The sequence below is a fragment of the Grammomys surdaster genome, unplaced genomic scaffold (assembly GCF_004785775.1).
Source record: "Grammomys surdaster isolate TR1022 unplaced genomic scaffold, NIH_TR_1.0 257, whole genome shotgun sequence".
NCBI lineage: Eukaryota > Metazoa > Chordata > Mammalia > Rodentia > Muridae > Grammomys > Grammomys surdaster.
The window spans coordinates 4,671,322-4,690,904 of record NW_021604698.1 but is presented as its reverse complement, the minus strand read 5'-3'; the positions used below and the strand labels follow the sequence as shown (position 1 = coordinate 4,690,904).

Genomic DNA, 19,583 nt, shown 5'->3' with positions numbered 1-19,583 from the left:
TCTTCTTTCTTTGAAAGTTTTCATTATTTTTAAGTGTTCAATTTTATCCTCACTATTGCCTTAACTTCAGGGCTTACTCTATGGACCATGAAGTTGGTTCTAGATCTCCCAAGACCATGTTCTCATCAGAAGGGGTTTTAATTGTTTCAAGAGACAGAGGGCAGAGATAAGGGACAAAGAAGAGAGAAGAAGAAGAAGAGTAAGAAGGAGGAGGATGAGGAAGAGGAGAAGGAAGAGGAGGAGGAAGAGGAGAAGGAGAAGGAGAAGAAGAAGGAGGAGGAGGAGGAAGAAGAGAAGAAGAAGAAGAAGAAGAAGAAGGAGGAGGAGGAGGAGGAGGAGGAGGAGGAGGAGGAAGAGGAGGAGGACAACAACAAGGGGATGGAAAAAAAGGACTAGGAACAAAAGGGCAAGGAAGACTGGACATGGATATTTGTCCTGGAGGGACAACGGACTGCCTCTGGATAGGGAGGAGACAGACTACGTGGGTAATAGGAAAACGACAGTTTGTAAAAGTAAAAGGAAAATTCCTGTGTTAGGATGAGGTTATTAATTTAATTAGTCCTGTTAATTAGATGAGCCAAATGGGGTTTTTGATTGCTGGACATCAATACTCTGATAGCTCAATTTTGGTAGTCAGCTTCAGGAGGAGGAAGTGGCCGAATAAGTGAAAGACCTTGGTGGCTAGCTTTAGAAATAGAGTCTAATGGTTTGTAGTGAGGAAGAGTAGTATCAAGGGAAGGGCAAGGTCTGCCAGAGCTGTGTTTGCCATGATCTGGCTGGCTAGAGTCCCTTTACTTAAAAAAGAACATAAAAGCACAAACAGCACCATGGTAATCCACATTTCCCCCTTTTTGTCCAACTAAAAGGCTCTTTTAACGCAGATATAAATTATGACAATTATTACCGTCATGCAATTTATAAATTACAAGATATACTTAATACCCAGTCCATCAATTTTGTCAATTAAAAAAAAAAACCCAACCCTACCATCTATCCTAACTTTAAAGGCTTACAATTTTACACCTGAGTTATGTCTTGGTTTTAGCTTGTAAAACATCTGGTAACTTTCCTCTGAATATGAGCAGTTTGAGTTGGCTGTGAGACTACAACCAGTCTTGAACTCCACGAGAAATCTGAGAGTGACTTAAATATTACCTGAAACATATAGGAAGCTCTAGCATAGCTCCCAAAACTAAAACAAATTGTAGAACCAGCTGTCTACCTGGGCAGTCCACTATTTCTCATATCGTTAAAGCAACTGTCTTCAGCTTTCTGGCCCAGAACATCTGACAGACTTTAAGTAAAACAGGAAATACCATGAAGGACTAGCTTATTCTGTCTCAGCAGAACTAAGCTGTCCATTATCCTGCATCTTGTGCCCTTTCATGGACAGTATTGGTCTGCAAAGGAAATGGGCAATTTCTGCCCAGTGGCTACCTTGCCATGATGAACAACCTTGCCAGGCAGTGAAGATGCTTAATATCTTCTTTGAACCAGGAAGGATGTTCTGCCAGGAGCAGAAATTTCTCAACGTCAAATGATTAAGTAACATTAAATGTCACATGCTGTGGATTTCTGATGTTTTTGAAAACCATATATCTATGTAACATATATCTGAACTGTTGCCCTATAACTGCTCTCAGTTATTTCTAATTGAAATATCTCAAAACATACTTTTATTATTAACTCGGAACCATGAGTTTGCTCTCTGATACTTAATTCATACTGTTTAATCATCTAAAAATATTTTGTAAAAGCATAGAAGACTGGGTCTGAGCTTTGTATTCTTAACTTTTTGTATCAATAGAAGAAATTTATACCAATGCAAACCTTAAATCTGTACCAAAAAGTAAATTCTGTACCAACTTAAGAAATTATAACTTCAGCTTTGTAACAACTATAAAGATTTCTTCCAATTATGATTATAGCTACACAACCGATTCCAGAAGCTGTTGTGCCCCACCCCAAGAAGCTCCTTCCCATATCAGACATTTTGGTCCTTCTCCTCTCTCCCTCCCTGCTCTGCATTTTATCTCTTCCTGTGTATAAAAGCTTTCTCTCTTTTTCTCTCTGCAATTAATTGTCTTCTTCCTCATGGTGACTTCACTGGCTTAGTGTAGCAGCATCTCAGTAAACCTGCCTTGATAAACTCTAATCTGGCTTGAATAGACTCATTTCACCAATGGAGAATAATTTATTACATACATTAAACACATGTGAACAATTGACCAAAGACCCTCCCTCAGCTTTCAGTTAATCACACAAAGGTGGCTCAAAATGTAGACCTCCCTTCATAGGATGGCAGCCATTACCACAGGAAAGCACCATGCAATTTGCACAAATCAAAAAACCAGAGGGACAAGGAAGCCAAATGTGCAAAACCAAACAGACACCCACTGTTGCAATTCCTTATCAAGTGAGACCCAGAAGCCAAGAGAGGTCAACAGCAGAAAAACTTTACAGTCACCACAGCTCCCGTCCATGTTCAGGTTACTCATCTTTAGTCAGTGTGCCATAAACCTGGCCTTTGTAGCCCTCAGATCAGAACCCCTGGCGTTTCCTTTCTGTGTGTCACTCAGTCTTCTATGACTGAGATGAAATATCTGATGGATTCCACTGAGAAGAAGGAAAGGCTCATCTTGGCTTGAGGTTCTTAGTCCATTTTAAGCTGTGACAAGGTAGAAATGTCATGGCAGAGGAAGTAGAAAGCTGTTTACCTAGTAATGGTCAGAAAACAGAGTGAGCACAGGATACACCCTTCAATACTATATGGCCAGTTCCTCCATTCTGGCAGCAGTTCCTAACCAAACACCTCCTAAAACTGTCACCAAATTATGAACTTTTAGCAAATGACCTGTGTGTGCATGTGAAAACCCTATTATGTGAGGGATTTTTCACTGGTTTAGTCTCTTGCATGGCAGGTATGCTCAGATGTTTTGTCTCAGCTTTGATGTATTTTAAACAGGACACACAGGTCTTCAGCACTGGAACTGGGCAAGTGGACCATGTTATTATCTTTTCCTTTGGGTCAGGATATCTGCCTACATCCTAGAGAACTGATACCATGGGTCTAATACCACAGAGGTTTAGAGTAGTCTACTCTCTGATCAATTCAGTGATTCTAGAGTGGATCTGGAATATATTTAACTAACAGGTATTCAATAGTCAAACATTTTATCTCCCAGTTAGTTGTATTAGTCTCACTACCTGGGAGTATGGTGTGCAGAATCCAGGAATTTTAACAATTGTCCCCTACGGGATGATGATTTTCCCAATGAAGCATCAAGATGTTTAAAGACACAGTTTAAAGACACAGGTCCAAATGCATTTTTCTGCCTCTGTAGATAACCAGATCCCATGTATATAGCTTAATCACATTCAATATATATCTTTTAAACACTCACAGCATAGACTGCAATACGGATCCAGGACGGTTCTTGCCTTGAAGCATAACAATTTGCTAAGAGAAAGAGACAGGTAAGAAGATTAACATCAATGAGCTTGCTGATCTCAAAGAGACTGTAATGAGTTCAGTTAGAGGTGAAGGTGTGAGAGAGCATAGACTAGGGATGCATTATAAATACTTTCTGGAATAGGGGTTTTCACATTACTCAAAGTCATGTGTCTGGTGAGCAAACTACAAACAGATGCATTTATTGGCTTAAGAGAGAAGAGCTAAATTGTAAGCTGTGCTCAGTCATCTTGCAACATCCTCTGGCTAGGCAGGTATACTCACCGACAAATTATAGTTTGAAAAGTTGCTTGGTAACAGAAGCATTAGAAACCTTGACGTATCTCTTGGCCATTGCTATGTGTTTTTATCATGTGATAACTATGTCAGTGAATCCTCAGGTGGCCCGGGTGGCTCCTGTCTGCTTGCATATACAGATAGGCATTTGCCAAAAAAAAAAAAAAGAAACCTTGACTATTGCTGAGATGATAATAACATGGGTAAGACTTTTCTTTGTTCAGTAACTGCCATCTTCAACCCACAGAAGGCACCTATTTGAAGACATATTTGTCTGTTCGCATTTTAATATTGCTCATGTGATACCAAAAGCTTCCATAAAAAAATACATGTGTCCACCTAGAGTTACTGTAGAAACAACCCTTTCCAAGCAAAGTCTTCAAAGGCAGAGTTTATTCATAAATTCTAAGCTACACCACAACTTGTTTGTAATGAACCATCTCTTCAAAAAATGTTATTTTATGTTAGCAATATCACACCAATTTTACACTGTTTTAGAGAATTTGTATTTTAGGGGTTGATAGCTTTGGTCTGGTCTCGAGGTCAGTCGTTCTCTAGAGATGAGCTGTGTTTGTTCTCAGTTTTAAAACTAAATCAGGGAAGATGCTATTTATGGTCCATGAGAGAACAGTTGAGTGCATCCTCAGTGAAACTGGCTTTTCCTTACACATGACTTCGTAGTATCGACATCTCTCAGCTGAAATCTCTTGAGGACATTTCATTATTTATGAACACATAGAATCAATTTTAAAAATATATTCTTATTTTAGCTATATTTGCTAATACAAAGATTACTAAAATACAAATCTCTAATATTAAATATGCTTGATTTAAATAGCTACAAATAATTTATATTCCCAAAATCAAAATAAAACAAATTTTTTGATGCTTATCAAGTTGTGCCTGATAGCTGTGACTCTTCCTGAGACTAAGCAAGTATGGAAGATTTAATTCTCTTCTAAGAACATGTGTCCTGGGCTCTGCACATCTTGGCACACATGGGAGTTTTCAGAGCAATGAAAAGAAAGTTGATTTCTACTGTTTTTGAAAGTCAGCTGGGTGGTGGTGGCGCATGACTTTAATCCCAGCACTTGGGAGGCAGAGGCAGGTGGATTTCTGAGTTTGAGGCCAGCCTGGTCTACAGAGTGAGTTCCAGGATAGCCCAGGCTATAAAGAGAAATTCTGTCTCGAAAAACCAAAAAAAAAAAAAAAGTCAAAGTTTGCCTGACCTGGGACCATCTGGGGGTCAGACTCTATATCTGTATAGTTTTAGACAAGCCTAACAGTTTTCTGCAAGTCAGTGAGTGTGAGCTGAGAGAAGGGGCGTTTGTCTTTAAAGTTTAGAAGATCAGAGGGATGGTTAAAAGATGACCTGAAGGGTTAGAGAAGGCCAGCAGGTTCTTCCTGCTCTGTCAGCTTGCATTCAAAGTAGACCAACAGAGTTGCTGAGCTGTCTTTTGTTCAAAGTTCTGTGAGAACTTTCTCATTCCCACACAGCCCTGAAGGTCAGGCAGACATCTCAGATTCCCCATTTCTCTCTGCTCTGCTGTGGTGATGCAGTTTCTTACATCTCCCTCCAGAGATAGCTTCTATTTATACACATGTGTACTGATTATTTTTTGTTCTTTGTAAAAACACAAACCATGTCACGCTCTGTAGATGGACTGACTCTTTTATCTCCCTTTTCTTCTATTGATAATGGTGAAAAACATCTGTTTTCTCTTATACTATTTTGGGTTCAAACTTTCCAGTGATTCTTACTCAACCAGAGACTGGATTTGAAATTTGGATAGGTCTATTTTAACTGTTAAAGAATCAACCTTTTATATCTTTATTTACTAAGAGCCCTCTTAAGGTCCTGATGTTAAATTTTGTCATGGAATTCTCTAGATTTTTAAGCTGAGCTCTTAAGTGTTCTGTGGTGATGCAATCAGAATGATAAATGTGTTGAAAATTCCATGGTCAAAGACACCATATGCTACCCATGTCAGCTATTGGGAAGAAAATGGACTAATTAATTTAAGGTATGTTCATTTAATTTATATGTGAAAGCAGCTTTCTAATGATTATTACGCTGGATAACACGGATTTCTAGGGATCTTTCACTAGGGCTGCTGATATAGTAAATTATAGTAATATTGATGTTTCTAATCTGCTTATCTTTGATGAAACTACTATTTCTCATTGTAGGATTTAAATTTTTATTTTTTCCCAAGGCTTGGCTTAGTGGTAGAGAATTTACCTTGTATGGAATTGGTCTTGAGTTGTTCCCTGGTACTAAAATCTATAAACCATAAATCTACCACGTTTTCTTGCTCTAAAAATAAAATAAGCATGTGTAGAACTGTATCTGTACAAAACACCAGATTTAGCGTAAGTGAATTTGCTTTTATCATTCTCTCCATATTCCTCCTGAATAATTGGCATCTTGCTATTGAAAAGATGATAAAGTAATAAAGAAATTGAAAAGATAATTATTTTATTCAAATTTTACTTTGTAAAATTATAACATTTATAAGCTTATGAAGTGCAGAGATATCCCCTAATGTCAAGTAGAGCAATGTAATTGTTTGTATTAATCAGTTTAAAGAAGGCATGTTTTACTCTGTATAGCTCACTTAATCTAGGTTACAGGTACATGTTAGATTAAAAGAAACTATGGTAATATATCCTTTCATTTTTTTTCCCCAGAGTGTTTATACAGAGAAATCGGTTTTGAATGTGTATATGGGAAAAAAGAAGAAGAAAAGAAAGAAAAATAGAGATAATAGAGCTTTCCTGCCCCCAACCAATGCACTCTTAGCAGAGATTCTGAGATGGGAAAAAAATGAAGCAAGAGAAACTGTTGTTTCTAGGCCATAATTAGCTGCAGAACTTTGTTAACTTTTCTGGAGGCATGGCAGAGACACTGCAATTAAGGGGAAGACATTTTGCCAAAGAAGAGGATGCTTTTGGTCCTGTTATGCCTGATGATGAATAGGAAAGGGTGGTTACAATTGACATCTTCTGACATCTGTGCAGATAGTTTATTGACTGCCACTCCTGTGGCAGCTGCAGCTTCTGTTCCCTCTTCATTTACCTCTACAAAGGACTTGTGTAAAACTTTAGACACCATGAGACCTTGAGTGCTGCTCATGCCTGAGAAGTCAGCCTTCTGTGGATTGAAGGCGTCGACCATCCCCATGTGTTCTAATGGACCAGGGAGGTCATACTTCTCTTCCAGTTTGAACCGAGGCAGAGATAAATACATCTCGATCATGTGCATGTTCTCTGGGCTTGTCCATTCTAGAAACTTGTCAGCAGTGAGTTGTTCTTCAAGCTATAAAAGTAGAGAAAAGCGATTGCCATGATTAACTGAAAGACTGTAACTTACATGAACAATGAATCAAAGCAAAACTTGTAGCTATCAATAAATACTAGTCTATTGGTTTAGATATTATTTATTTAGGTAATTTAAAGTTAGATTTTATTTTCAATATCAAAAACCTAGAATTATTGTTTTGTACAAAATATATTGTGTCCATTATTGTTTATGCTCCCAGCCAGCTATCTGTACATAGTATTTCATTTAAAGTTATCATCTAATGCCCTATGTTTTTCACTTTCATTTAAAATATTTATAAACACTGTGTACAATGCTATATATTTCTTTCAACCAAGTTTGTCTTGTTCCATATTAGTGGCATCATGTTGATATTTAATATTCATTACTCAGCTTAATTCCTGATTAGGCAAGCATGCAGTGTGATTCAGACTGTGTGTAAAATACTTATATTACAGAATGAGACACATTGTCTCACTTTAAATTTTTCATTATAGTCATGTTTAATTATTTTCCGTAGTGTCTTTTTTGAATTTGATACATTATGAACAAATCAGGTAATGGAAGGAAGAAAAGGAGACACAAGCTGTACCTTCTTCAGACCATCAATTTCCACTGGCAGCAGGATGAGCATACTTAGTTCTTTGCCTATGTATGGAAGTTCCACAATCTTGGCCTGCACATCCTCCAGAAAGATGAAGTTGAATTCGTTTCTTTGTTTCATCATCGGGACAGATTTACTTGTATTCTGCAAAAATCACCATGTCAAAGACAAATCAAGGAAAACCTAGGACAGCACAGGCGATATTGTCGAGACACAAAACATATCAGCTTCTCTTGAAGACATAACTCTGAAATTTTGTTAAGTCCAGACAAATTTTTCTTTAGTTATTCCTAGTTAAGATACAAAAATAAAACACATTTTTAATTTTTGACTTCTGTGGCATTACTTATATTTAAATTAAATCATCCACACATCACCATATTACTTTATGTAAATAAACTGCTAACCAATACCTCATTCAACCAAAACTTTTCTTCTGTGGTATTCTTTTCATCAAATTTGTGATTCCATTGTCCTTTGAAATACATTGCATTCACCAGAACCAGTATAGTGCTACTGCTCAGGCTCCCAGCAGGAAATAAGCCTTTGATTTTTCCTTCAAGGGAAAGAACAAAGTGTCTATCATCAGGACAAGAGCTTTTCTGGAGCATGCTTTACAAGAGTTCACTGTTGATCACTTATCACTGTTCACCCAAGTCATTACATGAGGAAATTGTTGACTTGTTCATAAGAAGTAGCCCTCCTCGAAGTGCCTTGTGAGCTACCTGGGATGAACACATCAGATCTTGTCATAGGAAAGGCTGTCAGACTTCCAGTCTGGGTGATTATGGCCAACTCACAGTGAGTACTCAAACTGTTTCCATCTATGCTGTCAACCTAACTCTTTTCTTCCTCTTCTAGCCTTCTACCCATGGCTTAATTTGTTCTTTTCTACAAATGACATGGATTCTATAGTCTGAAGTACATTCCTGGTAATATCAGACACCAGTCCTGCTGTGTCCTTCTGTTAGCTTTCATATTCTATTGCTTCAGGCTTGACCTATAAACAGAGATGAGATATGGGATAGAAATCTGCAGAGATCTCTGTGTTAGGTGTCAAAGACAATATGATAAATTCTTTCAAAGTGTCAGGCTTGAGATATGATCTGAGATCCAGCTGTGGTGACAAGAAGTGCCTTGCTTTTCTGACTGGCTAAAGAGAATGGGACTTTTTCTAACATTTGCTCCTAGTTTTCAAGAATTGTTTGCAACTTAATATTGATATGATTGATATGATGTGAAAATATATTTGGGTGGAGCTTTTAGAGTCTCAAACTTAACCACTAAATAAACTATATGTAAACAAATGTCCTGTTGTACTTTAATTGATTGGCTTTCTGCCAATGGCTCCATACTTCCTCTTGGCTCACTTCATATTTATGTAGACCATCCCATAATCTCAGCTGGTTCCTCCAGAGACCATAACATACATTACCATTTGTTTGCCTTTCCATCCAGGAATTAATCTTCTTTTGGCTTTCTTCTGTATCATGTACAAAATCAAGTGATTCCATGTTAGCTTGGTAATATTTCTTAATGTCTTCCAAATATGTCTTTGAAATGTGAAGGAACCAAATAAGAACAACATAGACATCACTCAAATTTCATTCGTTGTGATGATTCTATAAGCTGATTGCTGACCCTGATGGCAACTGTTAGGCTATGAACATGAAGATTTTTACTCAGGTAATATGTAGGCGATTTGAGAACACAGTGAACTGAAGGCAACCTTACACTAATATAGCATCTGGCAGATGGCAGGTGGAAAAGAGGGTCTTACTTGAAAATTTCATAGTAAATTCTCCTGAGAGAGCTGATTGGCTGAGGAGCTATCCTACCACTAAGTTCAACCATTGTAATTCTCCTTTGATCATGTGTTCAATGGAGGAAATGCCATATTATCTGCCCCCTCCCCAGTTCTCTCCAGGAGTTCCCCAAGCCTGCCAATTCCAGAAACATCCTCCTCAACAGAGATCTCCTGTCATAATCTCTGTGACCATGTCAGTGCTAGTTCATTACTAACATCTCATGACAAGTTCTGTTGACCTACATTCTCTCACGGAAGAGTTGCTGAGTCTATGCTTCACACATAAATCACTAGGCTCTTGGACAATGCAGTGAGCTAGAACTTTGATTATGAAGCTGATGCTCCCTCAGCAAGTGTTACCTATCTGAATCTGCCTGGCCTCACTTTTATGTATGGCCATTAATATTTGTCGGACCTAGAGTACAGATTAAAGGGATGCAGAGCCAGGGGGAACTTACCTGGAGAAATTGGAAACTGTTTGCTGCATAGATTCTGTTGGGAGCCTTCAGGTCATAAGCATCATTGGATTTATTTAATTGAGTCATAAGCTTGTGAAATTGTTCATGGACATTTTCTTCATCCTTCACCGTCAAAAAGGTTTTCATTGAATTACCCTTCTATTGTAGATACTAAGTCCACAAAATCAATACCCAAACAATTTTAATCTCAAAGACAATTTTAATATTTTCTGACATCTGTTGTATATTATCTTAAATATTCCTAGTTTACATTCAACCTCTTCCAGAAATGACTCTTTCTTTTATCCACATAATACGGTTTGCAGACTTTTGACCTAAATATGTAGTACTTTCAGGTTGTTTTGGCTTATATTATTCAAAACTACAGATCATTTGTCATTTCTTAGAATCACTAATACATGGTTATACTGTTTGCCTATTTCAAATATGTTATTATAGGCAGCCATGATATGTATAACCTTTAATGGTATTGCCTAAGACAAGTTTAATCTGATTTATGGTTTTTCCCTCATGGTGGATATTCTCTCCATGTAAATAGCATATAAGGTAGCATATGCCCGTGATTAATCTAAGGACTGGACTATATGTAAGTAATATCAGTCTGAGTATAATCGAGATTAAAAACAAAAATATTCAGAGAATTTAAACAACTCTTCAAAGAAATGCTACAGAGCCAAATTGTGAATCTAAGATTGTCTGAACCAGAACAGTTCTCTTTTCCTGCTAAGAAGGTAAAGTAGTAAAGGCTCTAAACACATAGAGGTATGATAGCTATCATTTTCCAAGAAGGACTTATTTCACTTAATATGTGAATATGTGCTTATTTCTCTTAATCCAATTGATGAATTAAGATAAAATAGTTTTAATCATATTATTTATTGTTATACTGACAATTACTTTTATCTTCAGTAATGTTGTCTAACATTTATTATGTTTTTTTATTTGTAACAAGCTGGACAGTTTTCTAAGTGTTCATACATGTTGAATCATATTCCTTATTGCTCCCACTTTGGTAGACCATATTCCCAGTGTGTCAGGGCAGAGCTTTGCTCATGGTCCCCATCTGAGAGGGGCAGAGCTAGAACTGGATCTAGGCCATCCGCCTCTCCATCCAATACTGACCTTCTTCTGTAGTTAATGAACATAATGACTATGAGAAAGAAGCGTGACACTACTCCACATCTAAATCTCTTTTGTTTCGAGATTCCCCTACAGAGTGTTTTTCTTTTTAAATGTAGAATGTTAACTTTCGATTATAATGCTGTCAAAAACTGAAGTTCTTCTAGGCATGAGGTACTCTGCACTTACATGACTGTCTGCAGCTAGTTTTGCTGTCTTCTTGGTGGTTTCATTGAGTTGAAGAACCTGGAAGATACAATAATTGCAACCAGTAAAATTCACTTAAAGTTCTGTCTAAATCCAAGGACACAAAACCAGAACAAACCCCTGAAAATAAAGGCAAAGATTTAAAGATTTGGAAAAATATACTCTAAATGTTTGCACATGAGTTTGTAAGAAATACCATAGAGCTGATCTGTAACCAGTCACATCAATAGATGCCCATTCAGTCCGTGCTTAGGGAATGCTTCAGATCATATCACTCAGATCTGAGCCAATCCACTGCTTGTATCAACAGTCTCTACAGTTTAAGGTTATTTCTTGCTGTTGGACACTGGAAGGCAGTTATCCTAGTCCAGTACTTAATGGATAGCAGGATGCATCTGGACCGTGTTTAGGATGGGCATGTTCCTCCTATGGTTCTGTGTTCACAGTCATGGCAATGCCAACTCAACACCTTGTTCTTCATCTCAGGCATCAAGATTTATTGTCATTTACCTGTACACTGACAGACTGCTGGAGAGACAAGTTCAAACTGGTCAACAAAATGAAGCTTAGACCTACCTTCTCAATTTGTTGTTTAGTGTTTCCTTTTGCTCCAAGCTGTAGCATTGCTAATGCTGTCATTATACTGGTTGGGGAATAGAAGATGTTGTCCTTTGATTCTCTGAGCTGCCTGAACAGCTCAAGTGTGAATCTAGTAGTGGCTTCAGGAAACAAATGCATGGTGGCTTAGTGTGACCTTAAAGTCCTAGAACAGCATAAAGTCAGCACAAAGGTTAGAATGACTTCACTAAATAATGATAAGTTCATAAAGAAAATGACATACCTTCATTGCCAGATTCTGGCAAATAAATTTATCATTATTACTTTTAAACCTTCTGCAATGTACATCTCCTATCTAGGATGTATGAAGTCAGAGTCTTTAAGACTTTGCAAACATCAAATAGAGAATCTTTTTATTTTTCCTTCCTCACCATCTGTGGTAGTTTTGGGTGGAAAGGTTTCCAATGAATACCAAGATAAAGATTACTGAGGCTTGCAAGCAGCTAGGTGTCCAAAATCATCTATCAACTTTTCTTTAAGATTCTGTAGTTGCCAGACACAAATCCTACATTCTTCAAAAGACACATATGTTTAACTGAAAATAAATTTGTTTGACAAATATCAAATTAAGTGAAGGAGGCATTTAACTTTTTCTTTGTAGATCAAGAATATTAGAATCACGCAAAATATCTTATATTTGTGATATAAAACACAGCATTGTTATCCTAAAACATAGTTCATTCTGTTCATCAATAGTAGCTGGAAGCACTTACTTGTGTTTCTGAAGGCAGAAGTTGACAGGAAGGATAGGAGTTTGTGTGTGGCTGATCCTGAGATCTGGAATTTATAGCTCTCCTCTTACCACTGCTGCCTCGTCATTTCAATGGTATTTCAAATAAATCAACTTCAGATTTCATAACCAGGTTAGTCTCTTTAGTTATGCAAATTTGTGAGGAAAGGCTGGCTTCAGATCCTACCACTGTACTTCCTTTTGCTGTAGGTCACATGATTCATATTTTCTAACCCTTGTCAGCTGCTGACTCATCTGAAATGCACATGGACACTTTTCCAATAGCAATGGTAGTACTTTAAACTTTTAACCTGACAAGTCTATTCTGTATGACACCTCCAATTACCTTATTTTAAACTGTTGAATTGCCTTTAAGGAATACCTACGATGCCAAACAACTAAATAACTTACATTAGGCATTTTTTCTTTATGAAAAATTCCATTAGTTCTGTGAAATTCTCTATCAATTACTCTATGCAAAGAGGAAAAATAGTTCTATTTCTAGTTCAAAGTGATCATGAAGATTCTGGAGAACATTTGTTGTTGTTGTTGTTTTATACAGATTTTAAAATAAAACTCAGGATAGGAACAGACTGAAAACCAAATTCCCTTTTAGTTTCAAATGAAATCAAATTAAGAAAACTTGGTTTCAAATTGAGGGTGTAGTGGGGTCTGGGACAACAAAACCAAAACAATATACAAGCATCAGCATCCTTCTCCCTACCCTGCCCCACCCCTCACACCAACAACAACAGGAGCCCAGTGTGTGTGTTCTGCTGGAAACATGGGCCTGAACTAGGCTCAGAGGCAGCATCCTCTGCACAGTAAGACATCATCAGGAACACACTCTGCTGTCACGGGATTCTGTGTATCTAGGGAGTTGTGGATGAAGTTTTCAGGATCTTCATGAGGCTTCTTGTTTAGCTTCACCAGCCTCTGCCAGTGCCTTTCTCTCATGGGCAAGGGCTCCATCAAGAGTGGCCCCTACTGAGCTGAGGAGTGTAATGTGTCCTGTTCTCTGTCTCACTCTTATCATCTTCAATGTCTCCCTTCCCACACTGAACTTGTCATGAGCCTGCCTAGGGCTGGCACTGAATTTCCTGAACATGAAGTGACCCTGCCCTTGGGGAAAGGCTCCTTGGCCAAGGTTTTGGCTCATTCGCTTGTTGCTGCTCTTGCCTTCCTGATGTTCACGCAAAGAATACTTCTTGCTTTTGGGTGTGTACTCTGGAACTCATTCTTCTTTCTGCCTTCTCTTTTGAAAATCATTGTTGCTGTGGTTGTTATTGTTACCAGAATAGTTTCCTCTGCCCCAACCTCTCCCTCTTGCTCGAAATTTAAAGATTCCCTGAGCTCTGCCAACTCTCTCATTCAGACTCAAGAAGGTTTTGGTCCCCAATTTTGATTTGTCCATACCTGTGATGCCCTCCTTCTTATCCTCTGCTTCCTTGGGGGCACTCCTCTGCTTTGTAGGAGTGAGTAGACTGGGAAGAGAAGGTGGAGGAAGAGGAGGAGGAGGAGGAGGGGGGAGGTGGAGGGGGAAGGAGGAGGAGGAGGAGGAGGAGGGGGACCTAGACTGGTCTTGGTCTGAGGTGCATCTTCTGCTTCTTTGATCCTTTGTGGATTTTCCCTGTCTTGTTGATCTGTTTTTTGAGTGGCTACGGTCTCTGGAATCTACCAACTCTCTTGATTTACCTCACTTGAGATTTCTTTCCTTATGTTTTTTTTTTCTAAGTTCAAAGTCAAGTCAAAGGTCAACAGGATCATCTTGGTTTTTTCCCTCAGCTTTGTAGCCGGGTTCCTGTGGAGTTTTGAATTCCTCATTAGTCAAATCATGCTTTCTGAAGGTAATGGGGGAAATGTCTGTCCTCCTGTGCATCTCTGGGCTTTTCTTATTTTTAGTTGCTTCTTGTTCATTTCCTTTCTTTAGGTACTTAATAAAACCTTCGTGCAATGTCATTTTAGAGGGTCCAAAGTGATGCTCTTTAACATGATGAACAACGGTCACTCTGTGCTGTGCAAACAATTCTCACAGGTAAGCTGAGACTGAGCTGACTGTATGTGCTGGAAAATGGAAGGGAATTCTTGCTTCTTTTTGTTGCTATGGACTAGATCCCGAAAAACCTTTTGTTCCTGAGCCAGTAAGTCACTGACTTGTACATGGTCCTCCTCGAAGGAGTCCATCCAGACCTGGACATTAACTTGGGCCTCCCGAGTAGTGGAAAAGGAAGACATCCCTGAGGAAAAGTTTCCTTTGTTTCCCAGCTTGTTACCACTCTCAGAGGTCTTCCTTGAGGGATGTGATGAACTTTTCTCCTGGCCCGGATTGTATACAGTCACCCTGAAATTCTTTTCTGACACAAAACCCTTGTGCCCACTTTCGCTCCTCTTGGACCCTCCACCCTCCTCCTTTTGGAATCTCTCTGTGAAAGTCTCCTCCTCCAGCTCCTCTGCTTTCCTCTGCTTTTCCATCTGCTGTCCCACTTGCCGGGCTTCTCTTCCTCCTGGTTTTGCTTTCACCGGCTATGAGTTTATATATAAATTTGTGCTCATCATTAAACTGGGGTTCCTTCCTTCCCTTACTTTTGTCCTTATCTTGCTCATCCATTGCCTACTTGTGGAAGTCAGACATGTTTTTCTCAAAGTCATCCTGGGGCTTATCCCTTTTGGGTGACTGGCTGCATTAGAAGGGCTTCTCAGTGTCCATCTTGTGAGTGAATGGATCAGATTTTATTTTGACATCATCAGAGAAGCCTCTTTTCTTCTTCAGCTTCTCTTTATCGGCATTTGTTTGTTTCTTGCCATTCTCTGTCTTCTGTTCTTCCAGATGCCTTTTTGAGTATGCTGCTCTTTTTGAAGCAGCGCTTTCTTCTTTCTGAGATGAATCATATGGAGTCAGTGGCTAGTGAACTTTTACCCCCAGGGCTCTTTTTTGGATGGACTCAATGACCCAGTGTCATGGTCGTATTTACCTTGGTGTGCTCCAGACTTGTATCCAGCATCACCTGACTTAGATGAGCCCATCTGGGATGCAATAGAAAGTGGAGGTACAGGGCTAGGGTGTGGTGACCTTTGCCTAACTGCCACAAAGTGGAGGGGACTTCTGAGATCTGGGCTTCTCTCCTGGGACTCAGTTCAGAAACCAAGGCCAGTGATGTGGAACCAGTGCTGTAGGTGGTGACATCTGGCTATGATTTTGAGCTCTCAAAGCCTTTTATATCTTGAGAGGAGGCTCCAGAGAATGTCTGCTCCTCATCCTCATCTCCCTGGTTATCACCAGGTGTGTGAGATTGCTGGCTATCCTTGGAAAAGGACTTTTTCTCTTTTGTAGACTTTCACTTAGACGACTCAACCCTGCTGTAGTTAGAGGACGACCAGAGGATGAGGAGTATCCTGACCTGTCAGAGGATGAATTATCAGAGTTCCTAGAATGACTCCTGGACTGTGGTTAAGCTGACCTTCTCTTTGGGGACAAGCATAGAGGACGGCCCCGACAAGGTCTGAATGCTTGCTGGTAGTTCTGCCAATTGGAATGGTAGTTTCCATAGCCATCTTGGTTATACTGGTCCCATGGATAAAAGTCATGTATAATCACAGAAGTAATAGGCTTTACTGTAGCATCTGTTGTGACCTTGTAAATCTCGATTCTGATACACTCTGGGGTGATTCCGTTCTCTGTTTTGAGCTGGAGAATAAGATCTGGAATGATACCTAGAACTCAGTCCAGGCTTCCTTGAACGAGAGACAGATTGTCTTCTGGATCGATACTTTGAAAACTAACAAGACTGAGATCTGGATGCTTATCTTGATCGAGAAGAACAAGATCCAGGCTTAGATTTGTTTGTTTTTGACATCTTTGAAGAGTTTACACCTTAGTAGAATTAATGGTTCAACTTTAGCTGCCCTCAAAAATCACCAACAGCACCATTGGCTTCTCCAATTTACAATCAGGGTATAACTGTTAACCTGAAAAAGCGACTACCTGTTGTTACTGTATTTTTTTTGTTTGTTTTCTTTCTTTTTTTTTTCTTTTTGCCTTTTCACAATACTCTTCTTTGCCACAGTTACTTCCTAAGTCTCCTGAAGCTAGCTACCTTGGACTTTTCTGTTGCTTAAAAATGTGAGAAAATTGCTTACTCTTTTGAACTGACATTATAATAAGGAGAAGAACAATTGAAACAAAAATATTCATTTGAATGACAGCTTTCTAATGCTTTTTTATGAGAAAGAAGCAGAAAAGTGATCTTTCTTGTCTGACACAACAAGTTATCTGAGTTGTCAAGACACAATCTCTTCCTTATTTCCCTGTTACTACACTAAATGTCAGGGTCAAACACATGTAAGTAATATTGGGACTAGCTTCTCTGCAACTCTGAAAACACCCAAAGTTTGAAGATCTCCCAGGAATTCTAGTGCATACAGGGCAACTGGTATGGAGCCCTCCCCTCCACAAAAACAACCACAGCAGCTGATAATCCTGAGGAGCAGAGGGGACCTGGAAACCATCACCCACCAAAACCCCTACCTCTGAATTACACTCTGCTTTTGTCCTGTGCCTTCTGACAGGGCTGATCACCAGCTTATCTGCTCCTCTGAAGACACCACAATCTGAGGCCTCCCAGGAGATCTTCTGCATGCAGGACAACAGAGCCAGCAGTCTCAAAGCCTCCCTGTATTTCTGATGCACACAGGGCAACACACCCTACAGTCTGAAGGCCTTCCAGGGGAACAACTATACACAAGGCAACAGCTTGGCTGCTCCTCTGAAGACTCAAGAGTCTGAAGGCCTCCCATGAGATCTCCTGCAGGCAGAGGAACAGAATAGGAGCTTGTCTGCCTCTCTGAAGTTCTCACAGTTTGAAGGCCTCCCAGAAGATCTGCTCCAGCCAGAGTAACAGGTCACCAATGTACATGCCCCTCTAAAGACCTCACAGCCTGAAGGCCTCACAGGAAGTCTGCTACAGCCAGGGCCAAAGGCCTAACCCCCAGAGACCTGCAGCAATCCAGGGACACAAGAGGCAGACTCCAGACAGAGAAGCTAACACCAGGGACAACCATTGGTGAGAGGCAAGCACAAGACCATAAGCAACAGAAGCCCATATACTTTGGCACCATCAGAACCCAGTTTTCTCACCACAGCAAAGCCCTGAATATACCAACACACCTGAAAATCAGGAGGCTGAGCTACAATCATATCTTATATGGATAATAGAGTCTTTTAAGAAGAATATAAATAATTAATTGAAAGAAACACAGGAAAACACAGGTAAACAGGTAGAAGCCCTTAAAGGGGAAATGAACAAAACCCTTAAAGAAATACAGGAAAACACAGTCAAACAGGGAAAGGAATAAAACAAACCTGCCCAAGAAATAAAAGCACAAGTAGAAACAATAACAAAAACACAAATGGATGCAACCCTTGAAATGAAACATGGAAACAGAAACTAAACTGAGACACAATGAAACTAATAGAGGTTCTGAATCAACTGGATTTAACAGATATCTACAGACTATTTCACCCTAATAGAAAAGAATATACTCTCTTCTCAGCACCTCATGGTACCTTCTCCAAAATTGACCATATAATTGGTGACAAAACAAACCTCAAGAGATACAAGAAGATTGAAATTATCCCATCCATCCTATCAGATCACCATGGCCTAAGGCTTGTATTAAATAAGAACAAAAACAATAGAAACCAAATACACATGGATGCTGAACAACTCTCTACTCAATGATAATTTGGTCAGAGTGAAATAAATTGTCAAAGAAGAAATCAAGGTACCACTATTAGTAGATGATATGATAGTATACATGAGAAATCCCCAAAATTTTGCCAGAGAACTTTTCCAACTGAAAAACAACTTTAGCAAAGTGGCTGGATATAAAATTAACTCAAATAAATTGGAACCCTTCATTTATACATATGATAAATGGGCTGAGAAAGAAATTATGGAAACAACACTCCTCACAATAGCCACAAATAATATAAAATATATTAGGGTTACTCTAACCATAGAAGTGGATGATCTATATGACAAGAACTTAAAGTCTCTCAATAAAGAAATTGAAGAAGACCTCAGAAATTAGAAAGATCTCCCATGTTCATGGATTGGTAGAATTAACATAGTAAAAATGATCATCCTATCAAAAATAATTTACAGATTCAATCCAATCCCCCTTAAAATTCCAACACAATTATTCAAAGACATGGAAAGTGCAATTCTCAAATTCATCTGTAAAAAGAAAATACACAGAATAGGAAAAACAATTCTTAACAATGAAAAAACTTCTGGGGAACTCACCATTCCTGACCTCAAGCTATACTACAGAACAATAGTGATAGAAACTTCATGGTATTGGTACAGAGACAGACAGGTTGATCAATGGAAAAGAATTGAAGACCCAGAAATAAAACATCACACCTATGGACACTTGATCCTTGACAAAGAAGGCAAAAATATACGATGGAAAACAGAATTCATCTTCAATAAATGGTGCTTGTCTAAATGGAAGTCTGTATGTAGAAAGAGAAAAACAGATACACATTTGTCACCTTGCACAAAGCTCAAGTCCAAGTGGATCAAGGATCTCAATATAAAACCAAATACACTGACTCTAGTAGGAAAGAAGAACCTCAAACTCATTGAAATGGTAGGACATTTCCTAAAAAGAACTCTGATGTCCCATGCTCTAAGATCAAGAATTTATAAATGAGACCTCATGAAACTGAAAAGCGTCCTTAAAGCAAAAGACATAGTCAATAGGACAAACTGCCAATCTACAGATTGTGAAAAAACTTCACTAACCATAAATCTGATAGAAGGCTAATATCTAAAATATAAAAAGAACTCAAGAAGCTAACCACCAAAAAAACCCAAACAACCCAATCAAAAAATGGGGTATAGGTTGCTTGGTCCTTTTGGCTGGAGCAGACACCTAGCTGGTC

The 19,583-nt window shown here is 38.9% G+C and overlaps 1 protein-coding gene and 1 pseudogene across 4 annotated transcripts; both read right to left on the bottom strand.

Moving 5' to 3' along the window:
• Positions 1-6,662: 6,662 nt before the first annotated feature.
• LOC114627730 (serpin B4-like) lies at positions 6,663-12,024 on the bottom strand. 4 transcript variants are annotated; one of them, XM_028775641.1, is made up of 7 exons: positions 11,863-12,024; positions 11,263-11,325; positions 9,940-10,062; positions 9,110-9,227; positions 8,088-8,230; positions 7,663-7,818; positions 6,663-7,067 (listed from the first exon to the last, which is right to left on the bottom strand). In XM_028775641.1, exons 1-7 carry the CDS (start codon positions 12,022-12,024, stop codon positions 6,663-6,665), a joined length of 1,170 nt encoding a protein of 389 aa, XP_028631474.1. The 4 variants fall into 4 exon arrangements, with proteins under 4 accessions (XP_028631474.1, XP_028631476.1, XP_028631475.1 ...); XM_028775643.1 differs by having other exon boundaries at positions 7,663-7,755; XM_028775642.1 differs by having other exon boundaries at positions 11,269-11,325.
• A 1,581-nt stretch (positions 12,025-13,605) lies between these two features.
• On the bottom strand, positions 13,606-16,488 carry LOC114627741 (annotated as a pseudogene).
• Between the last annotated feature and the right edge of the window lie 3,095 nt (positions 16,489-19,583).

Excerpts from the sequence above, each read along its gene's own strand:
- LOC114627730 (XM_028775641.1), bottom strand. The coding sequence starts at position 12,024 with ATGCATTTGTTTCCTGAAGCCACTACTAGATTCACACTTGAGCTGTTC. Across the intron at positions 11,326-11,862 it reads CTAAACAACAAATTGAGAAG|GTTCTTCAACTCAATGAAAC; the intron begins GTAGGTCTAAGC and ends TGTATCTTCCAG. Across the intron at positions 7,068-7,662 it reads AAATTGATGGTCTGAAGAAG|CTTGAAGAACAACTCACTGC; the intron begins GTACAGCTTGTG and ends CTACTTTTATAG.